Here is a 14,175-nt window from a genome sequence, read left to right on the forward strand (position 1 = left end):
ACATTGAGTCCGCTTATTATATATCTTGTAAGCCTTGGTTTGAGAAGAGTAGCCCAGAAATATATGCTTCATCACTCTTGGCAATCGGAATTTACCATGCTGATCCTTTCCATTGTTGAGAACATAGCATTTGCACCCAAATGTTCTTAGGTAAGTCAGCTTGGGTTTCTTTCCATTCAACAATTTCATAGGGGGGTTTTTGTTCAGAAGTGATTTGATCATGCACCTGTTTACCAAGTAGCAGGCAGCGTTGACAGCTTTCAGCCTAGAAGTTCTTTTTGCAAATTCCACTGGATTAAGCATTGTTTCTTGCCATCTCTTCCAGGTTCTCCTTTCTACTACTCCATTTTGCTGAGGAGTTCTGGGAGCTGAGAAGTTGTGAGTGATGCCATTTTCATTGCAGAACTCATCAAATTTGACATTGTCAAATTCTGTCCCATGATCTGATCTAATACATGCGACTCTAGATTCCATCTTCACACTGGATTTTCTTCACAAATGCCACAAACACCTCAACGGTTTCATCTTTAGTTCTGAGAAATAGAGTCCATGTGAATCTGGTAGTCATCCACTATCACAAAAATGTATCTTTTTCCTCCTCTGCTTTGCACTCTCATAGGGCCACATAGATCCATATGCAGAAGCTTAGTGGCTTGAGGTGCTCACCATCTTTTTTAGACTTAAAGGAGGACTTCACATGTTTTTCCTCTAGGCAAAGGCATCACAGACCTTTTACACCTTGAATTTTGACATGGGCAGACCATGGACCAGGTCCTTCTGAATTAGATTTATTCAGAAGAGAAAAACTTCGTGGCCCAGTCTTCTGTGCCATAGTTCAGCATCATCATCAACAAGCTTTCAAACAAACTCAGATCACCACTTTGTAAAGGACTCGAAATCAGCAACATAGATGTTCCTGTATCTTTTGTCCACAAGTACCACTTCCCTAGTTACCAGATCAGTGACTGTACATATTTTGGATAAGAATTCCACCGTGTTTCCTTTATCACAGATTTGAGAGGCACTCAAGAGACTGTACTTATGGCCATTGACATAGTACACATTTTCAATAGAATGAGTGAGTGACTTCCCGACTTTTCCAACTCCACGAAGTACCCCTTTTTTCCATTCCCAAAGGATACACTCCTCCTTGCAGGGCTTTTAGTGAAAGAAGTCCATGGTGTTCCAGTCATGTGCTTTGAACACCCACTATCCATGAACTATTGTTGACCGCTTCCTTTCACTATTCCCCGAACAAAGAGATTAGGAGTTAGTTTTAGGAACCCAGCAAGTTTGGGTCCTTGTAGTAGGCAAGAGGATGATAAGAGCTCTCTTAGTCCATGCAGGTAATGTGCGTTTTTTGGGAGTAGAACCTGGTCCCCTTTTTGTAGTCACTTTTTCAGCAAACACTTTGTTTTTCTGAACAGATTGATCTCTGGCCTGGCAATTTTTTTTGAAGTGCCCATTGTTCCCACATTGGGTACAAAGCCAGTTATCAGAGACAGTGACGTACTTGCTGTGAGGGTTGTAAGGAGTTTTCTCCCTTTGGAACCCTATTTCCTGCCTTTTGCCATCATTATTAGTGTGCATGGCAGTGATAGCTTCTGAGGACTAGGTCCACTTTAGGGACTTTTCAAGATCATTCTTTACTCTTTCCAAATCATTTTGAAGTTGCTTGTTCTCAATTTCAACACACATCCTAGTTCTCGTAGCTTTCACTTTATTTTCAAGCCTAATGTGTTCCTCACTGGCTATCTCCTTTCCCTTTCCAGAATTTTCAGGTTTTGACTTAGTCCCCGGTCTCACTATTGTTACCCTTAGGTCTGCAATTACTGCCAAAAGATCAGTTTTTTCTTTTCTGAAGATTTTAATGGTTTCCTTATGGTCAATAACTACAGCCACTAAATCGTCTCTAGTTTGTTCAGATTCTCCTAGTTCTAAGGTCAAAGAATCCCTATCCTCCACAAAGACTATGATAGGCATAAATTAATAATATTAGCTAAAGATATGACTTTCTTTGGAGATAGGATTTCAGATTTCTCTTGAAACATTCCTGAAATTTACCTCTTTGTTGCCATTGTCTTCATCATCATCTGATTGGGCCATCAAAAGTAAAAGTTGAGTCATTATTCAAATTCTCGCCTTCTACTGAATCATGGAACTATCACCCACATCAGGTTCATCTTCAGACCCATAGAGGATTCCTCCCCCCCCCCCCCCCCCCCATGCTACAAGAGCCTGTTTTCCACCATATTGTCACTAGATCTTTTTTTCTTTTGAAGTCCTTGAAAGGAACACGGGTTTCCTCTTAGCTGCTTTCTCATGATATTCTCGGAGAATTCCTCGCCTTCAAGAAGACAATCCTTTCATGAAGTTCCAGGCTCTTCCTCACACTTATGACAAAGATCATAGTTTTTTGGTTGTTAGAGCTGCCCCTTTTTTAAGCATTTCTTCTGACCATCTTCTGAAATCTTTTGGTTAAGTAAGCCATGTCACTGTCTTCATCACTTAAGTCATTGTTGTCAGCTTTAAGTACCAGGTTCTTTTCCTTTCTTTTTGGTTTCTCTTCTTTCACTATCTATCTTCCTCTTCATCTCGTAGGTCTTCAAATTTTCGATCACCTCTTTTATGGTCAGCTCCTGTAAGTCCTTTGATTCAGTAATAGCATTCACTTTGCTTTCCCAAGGGCTAGGCAGAATGCTGAGGATTTTCCTCAGTAGCTTGTTTCAAGGAATAGTTTCACCAAGTGAGTGTAACTCATTTATGATGGAGGTGAATCTTGTGTGCATATCTTGAATAGATTCATCGTCCTTCATTTTGAAGAGTTCATACTCGGTAGTGAGCATATCGATCGTAGACTGTTTTACTTGTGTCGTTCCCTCATGAGCTGTTTGCAAAGCTTCCCATATCTCCTTGGCAGTGTCACAGACGGAGATTCTATTGTATTCTTCAGGTCCTATTCCACATACTAGAATTTTCTTGGCACGAAAAATTCTTCTCCACAGCTTTCTTATCTGCGTCAGTGTATTCTTTACTGGTTTTTGCCATTGAAAAAGGAAGTTCTTCCAGTACCTTTGTTGGAACATAAGGACCATCGCATATAATATCCCATAACTCAGAATCCTCAACCATGATAAAATCATGCATTCTTGTTTTCCACCACCCATAGTATTGTCCATTGAACCAGGGTGGTCGGTATGTAGATTGACCTTCTTCAATATTTGGTGTAGCAGCCATAAGGATCATTCCTAGGTGTTAGCCTGATAGGAGGAACCCGCTCTGATACCAAGTGTTAGTTTGTATGAGTCCACCAAACAGTAGAGTACCTGGTCCTCTACGAGATTCTGCTGAGAATGCTAATAACTGTAAGTAAAAGAGACACGGGATTTTTACGTGGAAAAATCCCACACAAGGGGACAAAAACCACGGCCTACACCTGTAGGCTTTCAACTTCACTAACTTGTAAAAACCTATTACAAGCCACTTTGTAATGACTCCATTACAAAGAATTCAACTCAACTAACTTGTGGTACTCTTACCACAAGCCACTTTGTGACTCCCTAGTTAGAAAGACTTTCACTAACTTGTGATGCTCTCACCACAAGCCACTTTGTCACTCTACAGTTACAAAGGCTTTTGCTTATGACTAAACCTAGTCACAACATAAACTCAAAAGAGTTTACGGATTTTACAAGAGGATTCCTAATCAACGCTTCTAGCTAAGCAATTTAGGAGATACAATAAGTACAATCACAAAGTTACAACTCAACTAAGGACAACAAAATACTGACTTTAGGAACTGGTCCGTAGTAGTGTTCAACTTTGTTCTTCAAGCTCGTGAGAATTTATTTCTCAGTTTTGCAAAAGGCTTGAATGAGAAACTGAAACATTCAAGTGACGTTTCAACATAAACTCATTGTTGGTACACCTTAATCACATCACTTGAAATTATGTGAGCACTTTAGTTGGTCAAGGAATGAGCGGGCGCTGCAAATAGTGCAGTGCGGCAGAAACAGTTCCACAGTGCAGGCGGTCAATTCGTTTACAGCTGTGTCCAATTGACTTTGTACTGCTATGAGGGAACCACAAGGGTATCAGGTCCTTGTTTGGTTTCCTAGCTCCTGAAGCTGTAGCAGTTCACATTTAGCTGGAATCCGTTAACTGCATTGTAGTCCAAGTGAGTCAGGTTCCCTATCTGGTCCTTGACATTAAGTTTGTTAGATCATCAAAACATAAGGCAAAGGCATTTGAGAAGCTATCAACAGAGTTTTCCAATTTTAAGGATGACCATTGTTCCATTGAGCTACAGAATGATGCTTATTGTTAAAGAATTTGGCTTCCATGAATTGCTTTAATAGGGAGTTGGTAGTTCTCAATCTCCACCATTGTTTCGCTTGAAGGGCATGACAAGTATCTTCTAGGCATCTGAAGTTAGCTCCTCCCTCATTGTAGGGGTAGCATAGTTTATTTCAAGAAGTTCAATGATATTTACCATGTATGTCCTATCCTGACTAGAAGAATTTGGCAATATATTTCTCGATAAGCTCCAAAGTGCCTTTAGGAGTGTTGGTGGCTGCAAGAAGATAGATGGGGAGGGCGAGAAGGACATGCCTAATCATGATAGCTCTTCCTCCCGTGGAGAGGAATTTTGTTTGCCAACCCCTGATTTTGCTTATGATATTGTTGAAAATATCAGAGTAATGTGATATCTTCCTCCTTCCTATGATGAGAGGGCATCCCAGATACTTGATAGGTAATTGGTGATAATTCATTCCTGTGATGTTCTTGAGTATGTTGATTGTAGCTACCTTAGTGTTGTTAAACCACTGCAAAGCAACTCTTATCCTAGTTAATGAGTTGCCCAGATACTTTCTCATAAGTATCCAAGGTTTTCAATACCATCTCCCGTGCTTTTTTGCTTCCATTACAGAACATGATAGTATCATCTGCAAAAGAAAGGTGGAATCTTAGGACCATTGCTATTCGTATAGAAGCCCTTGTATCCTTCTCTTTCATAAAGATTGTTTAACATTCTGGATAGTAGTTCAGCACTGATAATAAACAATGAAGGAGATATTGGATCTCCTTGTCTCAAACCTCTTTTAGATTTAAAGAAACCATGCCTTCCCCCATTGACAATAATAGAGTACCAATTGTTGGATATGAAGTTATAAATGAGATCAATCCAGCATTCTGAGAAGCCAAATTTCCTTAGAGCCAAACATAAGAAGGTCCAAGAAACCCTGTCATGTGCTTTAGCCATATCAAGCTTAATAACAATATTCCCACTTCTAAAGGCTTCTTAATATCATTTATAATCTCTTGGGCTAGGAGAATATTTTCAGTTATAGCTCTTCCTTTGATAAAACCAGACTGATTTCTAGAGATAATTTTAGGGAGAATGCATGAGATTCTAGTATTGAAAATTTTAGAAATATTCTTATTGGACACATTGCACAGGCTTATATGTCTCAGATCTGTGTGGGTGTTCAACCTTGGGGATCATTACTAAGCAAGTGTGAGTGAAGAATTTGGGGAGGTCTGCACAACTAAAGAAAGATTCCACAGCTTTGGAGATCATGGCAAATGATTTCCCAGGCGGTTTGATAAAAACAGTCACTCAAGCCATCAGAGCCTGGTTCACTATCCTTGTCGATAGAGAACACACTATCTTTCACTTCTTGCATGGTAGGTATGGCTGTGAGCATATTGTTGTCTTTCTCAGTAATGCATCTCTCAATACAATCCAAAGCTTCAAAGTTCGTAGTTTGAGTATCCTGGGAGAATATGTTCTGGAAGCGCCTTCTTCTGCTATACTATCACTTCCCTCAATCCATTGGTTCTGCTCATCCATGATTTTAGAGATAGTTAGTCTCCTCCTTCTTTCTTTTATAATGCTATGGAAATATGTTGTATTAGCATCACCTTCTTCAAACCATTTGGTTCTGGCCTTCTGCCTCAAAATATTATCTTGGATCATTAGGTACCTTGTAAATTCAGCTCTTTTTCTTGATAATTCTCTTATGTTTTCAGGAGAGTTGTCATTTACACAATTATCTTCCAGAGTTCTAATCTCAGCTTCCAATTTCTTCGTATATGTCACCAAAAGTTTGTCTTGACCAGTTGCTCAGATCTTTACAAACTTTTTTAATCTTTTGATAAAGTGTGTAGAGGGGGGGTTTCCATTGACATCTTCTTCCCAGCATTCTTGAATTGTTTTCAGGTATTTCGGATGTTCAGTCCAAAAGTTTAAGAATTTAAAATACCTTATGAAGGAATTAGTCTCAGAGCTCATTTTAACTAGTAAGGGTACATAGTCTGAACAAGCTCTGGACAAGTGTGTAACTGAGGTGTTACTGATAGAGTCAAACCAAGCGGTGTTGTAAACAAGCCTATCAAGTCTCTTTCAGATGGTAGTCGGTGGGTCTCTGTTATCACACCATATGTACATAGAACCAGTAAAGCATGCATCCTGAATCCCACACTCATTGAGACGCTCAATGAAATCTGGGTTCTCTTCCATTCTATAGCTTCTTCCACCTCTCTTGTTTTCACCGGAAGTGATAGCATTTAAGTCTCCAATTACCCCCAATGGACCTTGCTGGCTATATCCTTAAGATCCTGCCAGAGCTCCCTTCTATGTTCTTCAGTGCACTTGGCATACACTACAGTCATGTGGATAGGAGGATTATTATTGTAAGCAGCATTGATCAATACATGTTGTTATTTGTCTTGAATGATGGTAACATCCACTTCATTAGTCCAAAGGATCATTTTGTTGGAGCAGTTATAAAGGCCTTGGTGCATACCAAATCTTCTCCTGAATCTGTCAATTTTCCTACTGTCCACCATAGGTTCCTACAAACAGATTAGAGGAATTTGAAATTGTTGTTTAATGATTTAAAGTCTCTCATTTGAAGCAATCCCGCGTATGTTCCATGACATTATATTAAAGGAAGAGGGCCAAAACTACTCTTACCGTCTGCTAAAGGGTTTATAAATACCCTCCGTCCATCTATCAGTCCATAAAAACACACGACATTAATTCTATTAACAAAATTACCCCCGCGACTAACGTCAGAACTGGTGGGCCTACATTTAATGACGTGTCATTTTTCTACTGGGCCACGTGGCAATTTCTTACTGGAACAAAAATGGATACCATTTCAACCCACTGAGCTGACCCGACCCAATGACTTCCCCATTTTTTCCGATCTTCTTCTTGATTTTCAAAAATCCAGAGATCATGTTCCTTATAGGGAGAAAAAAGAATAAATCAACATATACAATATGAATATAGGGCCAAAAGAATAATAAAGTATATGAACCACAAAAAAAAATGTTATACTGCTGGGAACAAAAAACTGAAATAAAACTCCATCTTCATCTTCACTCAAAACATAAATTTGTGATATCAAATTGCTGATTTCTTGATCGGTAAAACGCCTTCTTCTTCTTGCTAGAAGTGTTCTTAATTGTCAGCACAACATTTCCAGCTTCATTGTTCTTGAATGTGTTGTGAATTGGCGAGCTTAACTTCTTCTCCTTCTGAATGATAATTGTGTAAGAGTTCTCATCCTCTGGCACAAATTCCTCCTTATAGCTCACTTCCCATCCCACAATTGTAACATCCCAGATAAATGTACTTCCCACCTGACATAATTTTAATAGAATTTTAAGTGCCAAAAAGTTCAGAGCCTTTATCATATATATAATGAAAAGGGGAAGATCAAAATATCAATATAACCAAGATTTCGTTCTCAAAGTTACCTCTGCTGCAGGTATTTAAATGATTTCAGTTGATCCAGCTTTAAGGAGAATTTTCGAAGCTTCACAGTCTGAGACTGAAAACTCAAAGTCATCCCAGATAAATTCATAGGCAGAATTTTTGTTCCAGTCAGATCTTGAAAATCAAGAAGATCGGAAAAAATGGGGAAGCCATTGGGTCGGGTCGGCTAAGTGGGTCGAAATGGTATCCATTTTTGTTCCAGTCAGAAATTGCCACGTGGCCCAATAGAAAAATGACACGTCATTAAATGTAGACCCACCAGTTCTGCCATTAGTCGCGGGGCTAATTTTGTTAATAGAATTAACGTCGTGTATGGACTGATAGATGGACAGAGGGTATTTATATACCATTTAGCAAACGATAGGGGTAATTTTGGCCATTTTCCGTTATATTAATCATTGGACACATTAGGGGCAGGTTCCATTTACTCTTCCTTAATCATTGGACACATTAGGGGCAGGTTCCATTTACTCTTCCTTGTTCTCCTCTGCATTTTTATGTGTTTGAATAAAAACACCACCAAGGTTCTGGCAGTTTCTAGGAAATAAAACATCATCATTGAATTGTTTTCCATAACCGTGGTGTCCGGGCCACCAACACATATGCCGGATAAAACTATTGTAGATCCAGAATTTTAAATTTATGGATTCTAAACCACAAACTCTTTTTGCTTATTATCGGGAGACCATTAATATATATTGAGTAAAATTGTTAATAGAAATACAGAGTTTGAGCCAAAGCTACTATGGATTCAGCCGAATCCGTAACTGCTATTGTGGCTTTACTTTTTATCATACACTAAACAACGGAAGAACAAAGAACTTGCACCTTTGATATTGCTACAACATGCTCAATTTACATAGCCACTTGCTGGCGTAACAACACCAAAAATTTGGATAAACGTCATTCGTTAAACTGTTTTTCTATAAATACATGCTAAACACTATTCTCATACACACTTTAAGCCCATTAAAAAATGGATGGACCGAGTTATGTAATAATGAGATTATACCCCATAGCCGTATATAGATTCATACTAACAACCAGAGTGCGGGTGAACATAGTCATCTCTTAACATTTGCTCTTAAACTTCCTTTGAGCTTTAAGGTCCACCACAATCACAGATATATTGTCTTTGCTACCTTTTTGAAGAGCCATCGTCGAGAGATACTCTGCTGCTGCTTGTGCAGCAGGATCAACTCCTTGGCCCCTTTCCGGCAGAGGATTAGTCCCATTCTTTTTGTGCCATAGCAGAATTCGTCGTCTAGCTACTTCACAAGCTTCCTCATTTGACATGACATCCCACAACCCGTCACTAGCTAAAACGAGGCATTCATCTTCTCTAGCACGTGGTACAAACATAACTTCTGGTTCGGGTATAATCCATGGTTTCAAGTATCTGTCGCCTGAGGGTAAAAAAGAGATACATAAATAGAGTTGACCGCCAAAATGATGAATACTTTTCAATTTTTCTCCTTTTCGTTTCAATAAGATGAATAATTTTCTTTTAGACATGTAAGCAATGCGGAATATGCATAGCATGATCTGTAAAAAAGCACGCAATAAGGTGGCAACCCATTCACAATCCGTGGGAACCAATAAAATTCCACTAACGAATCTTGTTAGATAGAAAGAGTAAACCTATTATCTAGAGAGATAGATAATCAGGAGCATAATTTGACTCAACAGGAAGATGTGGAAAAGGCTGCAGAACGACATAGCAGCTCGACATATGAGAGTCTATTAAACGAAGGTCAGGTGAAATTGAGCTCCACTTAGACCCAATCCAATATGTAAAGATTTAAGTTCTCTAGCACTAGAATTTCTCGATATTTTTTAGTGGCATAAAAATCTTTGACAGGAAGACTCCTTGGCAACATTGAACCTAAAATAACATGAGAAAGTGTAGAAAGCATCTTCTGTAACAGTAGCTGCCTTCTAACTTGGGCAATAATAGCTGAATCTCAGCATGTCATGCATAATCTGATGTACATTCCCTCAAGATCCCACGGGCTCTCTTTTTGATGGGAACAACCACGAAATTTCTATTAACTAAGTCATATTTCACCATACTACATTTACCAATGTTTTTTGGTGAATCTCATTTTTATCTTCAGTTCCTTATTTCTTTGCGTTTCTTATCTTTTATTGATTGTTTTCTAATAGTACTCCATCTTGCCTTCCAGAGAATTCAATTTGTCTAGTTCCTGAAAACTTTTAGTTAGACCTACAAATCCTTGATATTAGCTAAAGATAGGTCACAAAGGAGGAGAAAGATCATTTAGGTGATACCTACTAGTTAGGAATAGGTTTTAGACTTGGTAGAGAACTTTCAACATTATTATTATTATTATTATTATTATTATTTATATATACATATTTATCTTCTTTTTTTTACTTTCACGTTTACTTTATTCTGGCATGATGATGATATGAGCTGTGCTTACAGAAAGAAATGAGGAATCATATCGCCAACCCCAACTTATTTGGGAATGAGCCATAGTTTTTGCTGCTGAAAAGTTTTAGTTCATGTTTGACGGAACTAATAATCAACGATGCTACATCTCAATCTCTTTACAGATCAAATAGTAAGCGTTTCTCTGTAACAGGAACTCAATGCCATGCAGAACAGCTAAAATAGAGGATTAAATGTAGAGATAATCTCCAACAAAAACCAGATGAAGAGCTCAGTCAGCATACATAATTACCTAAAGTCAGAAGCCAAGGTTAAAGTCAGAAATGTAGTTTATTAATTCAAATACAAACTAGTCATCATTTGTCATAGTTATAGACTAACAGGACCATATGCGATCACTAAGAAGAAGCATTTTGGATTATGGTGAAGCAAATAGAATTCTCCAAAATTTAACGGACTGTGACGGAATCCAAAGAAAACAGGTGTCAAGAAAATCCATTGCACAGCACAGCATCAGTAGATAATACTCAACTTATGCAAGCTAAAAGGTTTAGTACACCAACCAATAGATCTTGACATTGCAAGGACGCCAAAAACACGATGTCCATTCCACTGAATGACCTTGCCACCAGATGCTTCAATTCTAGCATACTCATCTTCTCTGCTTGGCTGGTAAAAGAATACAAGGTAAAAGAGTGAGATGGTAATGGATCAACCACATTCTTTCCTGCCAGAATAAGACAAGCATGTATGTGAAAAAAAGAAAAAGAAAAGGGAGAAGGAGACAAAAAGTAATGCTAAATGTGTGATTTACTTTATGATCAATTGACAGTGCCATTGCTTCTTTGCCACGATAAAGGACTGCTCTTGAATCACCACAATTAGAAACTACAATATGAGATGAACATATCACCGCTACAACCGCAGTGGACCCCACAGTTTCCGGGGCAATAGGTTCAGAGGCGCAGCTAGTGGTATCTATGTTGTCTTCACCGGGATCACTGTTCACTTTCCCCCCAACTTCATCGTCAACCTTGAGAAAGCAACTAGTAAAGACCTTCTCCCATTGCACCTGACGTGTGTCCTTTGCACTCCCGTCCACCATATCATCTTTGAAATGTTTTAACTCCTCAACTAATGCTAAATGAATGCGTTTGCAGCAATAATCCGCAACCTGCATGACAAAACAGCAGTCAGTTATATTAAAATTAGTTCTCATTAAGTCGCCTTGATGAGGATTTAAACTGATGGTAGAACACATAACCAGGTAGTTCGACCTGGAGAACTAGGTTAAATTGACACATTTTGATCTTATTGAAATACCACACAGCTGAAATTATGGGATGAAGAAATGGCTGGTGCACTGTGTACAGGATAATTGTGAGGTCTGAAATAAATGATGTATGGAAAATTTGATTTATCTAAGGAGTATTTAATTGGCTAATCAATCAATATAAACACATAAAAGAAACACTATACCTGAGATCCTCCATGACCATCATATACACCATAAAAATGAGATGTCAGGTGACTCAGACGTTGACTTAGTCCGTCAATCACACGATCACCAATAAACATTTTGATAGGTATTTTGATGAAATTAGGAACAACCATAAGAGCATCCTCCATCTCTGGTCTCTTTCCACAGATAGATACAGAGCCCCAGAGTGGCACGCATTCCAATTCAAACACACTCTTGACACTTTCTTTGACAGGTTCGTTCTCACTGGGCAACGGAAGAGCCACTACAGATGCCTTTAGCATAGGGCCAGTAGTAATTTCATCATCTGGGATAGCAGCAACGGCGGACAGATTACTGATCTTTCTCCCAAGACTTCTTTCCTCCAAACTTATGACTTTGGCAAGTATTTGTCCATTGTCAATACCCTCGATTTCAACAGCAATTGGCAAACTTAACTCCGAGCTAGCGCCCAGTGGCAACAACTCCTCCCCATTAATTACATAAGGATCCTCTCCAATAGATAAAATCCCATCTTCTTCATTTCCCTGAATGATGCTATCGCTAACAATCGGGCCATTTTCAGCTCCCAATACAGTCTGCAATGGACCGCAAAAGGGAACTCTACCCACCTCAGCTTTCATACTGTTGCTATTTCCATCCCAACTGGTATTAGGCTCAACATGCAACAAAGATGGATGATCTGAAAGTAAGCTAGCTGTGTCAGTCACTAATTTGAGCCTTGTGATTTCCATGTTGTTCGAAATTGCAGGGTTATCACAGATAGAGGTGCTTAAGCTAAGTGTAACAGCAACAGCTGGAGACAACTCCTCCATTAATTCTTTCTAGAGGAAAACAATACGCAAAATCTACGAATGAATCTCCCCAAACTAGCTAGTCAACCACGTTAGCCCATGAAAGCGCGCGGTTCCACCAACAAATTTGCACCAAGCTTTATGTTTCGGAGAGTAGGACTGCTTTAAAGGGAAATTCACAAGCGCAATAAAATAGCTAAATTAAAAGCACAAGGAGATGAGCTACGAATCCACAAAAATGGGAAAAGACAGCTAAACTAAAAGCAAAAAAAAGATGAGCTAGGAATCCACAAAAATGGCGAAAGACGGCTAAATTAAAAGCACAAGTAGATGAGGTAGGAATCCAAAAAAAAGGGGGAAAGACAGCTAATTTACAAGTACAAGGAGATGAGCTAGGAATCCACAAAATGAGGAAAGACAGCTAAATTTAAAGCACAAGGAGATGAGCTAGGAATCCACAAAATGGGGAAAGATAAAACTGAATGGGCAAGAAGATCTCAGTCAACTGCACTCTACAAGAAATAAAGGGTACACTAAAAAAGACCAAATAATAAGTGGAACAAGCTCCAGATTAGTGAGACAAACAAGGGTATGAGGGAGATCTGCAGCTGTAAACAGATCCAAACTTTCTGTAAACTAGAACTATGCAATTCACTTTAGGAGAAAAAATCAAGAACAAGAGCAAATCCTATATCCACCACCACCAACCCTTTAAATACACAACAACATGGGGAAAACGACAAAATCAAAGCCTTATCCATAAATTCAAGAAAGGAAAGCAAAAGAATCATGGAAAAAGAACCTAGGAGAGGTGAAAAAACAGACACCTAATCAAGAATCACAAGAAAACCCTACAAAGATACAACCTTTTTTGCCACATGTAACTTGGGTTTCATGGATCTGAGGTAACTCATGTCCACCTCTCAAAATATGAGTCATTTACTAAATAAATTCTCTTCTCCCTCCAATCCACCAAAATAAAAAAGAATCTTTATGCAGCAGATTCTAAGGTGCAGTACAAATTATCTAACTTGCCTAATATAACATTAAAAAACTGCTAAATTTACTAAAAATTCAGCTCAAAACAGTGGAAAATTATGCTTACCAACAAGAATCCTTTTATCAAACAGCTTGCAGATTCTTAACTATGGCCAGTAAAGAAATGCTTCATTCTCAAGATTTTTATTTTTTAGAAGATGCACATGAGAGAGAAATTGAACAAAGGGATTCAAGAAAAGATGTTTACCACTTGGTGTACTCCAAAAGAGGACACGTGTAGATGCAATTATCTAACTCCAATCAATGCATCAGACAGACAATGCTTATGAATTGTTTTGTGTACATTTTTTTACATAAAAAAAAAAAAGGGAGTTCATGGACTTTCCATGAGAACACCACGTGTCCTTTCTTGGCAGGTCAGCCATTACCTAAATTATGTCTCCATTATTTTCTTTGTCAATTATCATGTGTTCCATTCTTTTCAAAGGGTTTACTACTTATGTACGTCTGTTGCTGCCTTTGCATATTGCATTTCCTTTTTATTGTTGAAATTAGGTATTTGGGGTTATATGTTGTTTTCAACTATGTTTCAGGTATTAAATTTGACATTAAATTCACTCCCTCTTTCTCTTTTCTTTTTTAAAACAAAAACAAGGTTTATTGTTTTTGCCTCTTTTTGTGCAAAATTATGACAACT

General features: G+C 38.4%; 1 protein-coding gene across 7 annotated transcripts; it reads right to left on the bottom strand.

Annotated features, from left to right (window-relative positions):
* Positions 1-8,597: 8,597 nt before the first annotated feature.
* LOC109243574 (protein phosphatase 2C 16-like) lies at positions 8,598-13,821 on the bottom strand. 7 transcript variants are annotated; one of them, XM_019410519.1, is made up of 5 exons: positions 13,726-13,821; positions 11,685-12,367; positions 11,020-11,379; positions 10,769-10,874; positions 8,598-9,195 (listed from the first exon to the last, which is right to left on the bottom strand). In XM_019410519.1, exons 2-5 carry the CDS (start codon positions 12,306-12,308, stop codon positions 8,861-8,863), a joined length of 1,425 nt encoding a protein of 474 aa, XP_019266064.1. In that variant the 5' UTR covers positions 12,309-12,367; positions 13,726-13,821; the 3' UTR covers positions 8,598-8,860. The 7 variants fall into 7 exon arrangements, with proteins under 7 accessions (XP_019266064.1, XP_019266062.1, XP_019266061.1 ...); XM_019410517.1 differs by having other exon boundaries at positions 11,685-12,638; positions 13,726-13,813; XM_019410516.1 differs by having other exon boundaries at positions 11,685-12,641; positions 13,726-13,808.
* Between the last annotated feature and the right edge of the window lie 354 nt (positions 13,822-14,175).

The sequence above is a fragment of the Nicotiana attenuata genome, unplaced genomic scaffold (genome assembly GCF_001879085.1).
Source record: "Nicotiana attenuata strain UT unplaced genomic scaffold, NIATTr2, whole genome shotgun sequence".
In the NCBI taxonomy this organism is placed as follows: domain Eukaryota; kingdom Viridiplantae; phylum Streptophyta; class Magnoliopsida; order Solanales; family Solanaceae; genus Nicotiana; species Nicotiana attenuata.

Excerpts from the sequence above, each read along its gene's own strand:
- LOC109243574 (XM_019410517.1), bottom strand. The coding sequence starts at position 12,500 with ATGGAGGAGTTGTCTCCAGCTGTTGCTGTTACACTTAGCTTAAGCACC. Across the intron at positions 11,380-11,684 it reads ATGGTCATGGAGGATCTCAG|GTTGCGGATTATTGCTGCAA; the intron begins GTATAGTGTTTC and ends TTTGTCATGCAG. Across the intron at positions 10,875-11,019 it reads CACTGTCAATTGATCATAAA|CCAAGCAGAGAAGATGAGTA; the intron begins GTAAATCACACA and ends TTCTTTTACCAG.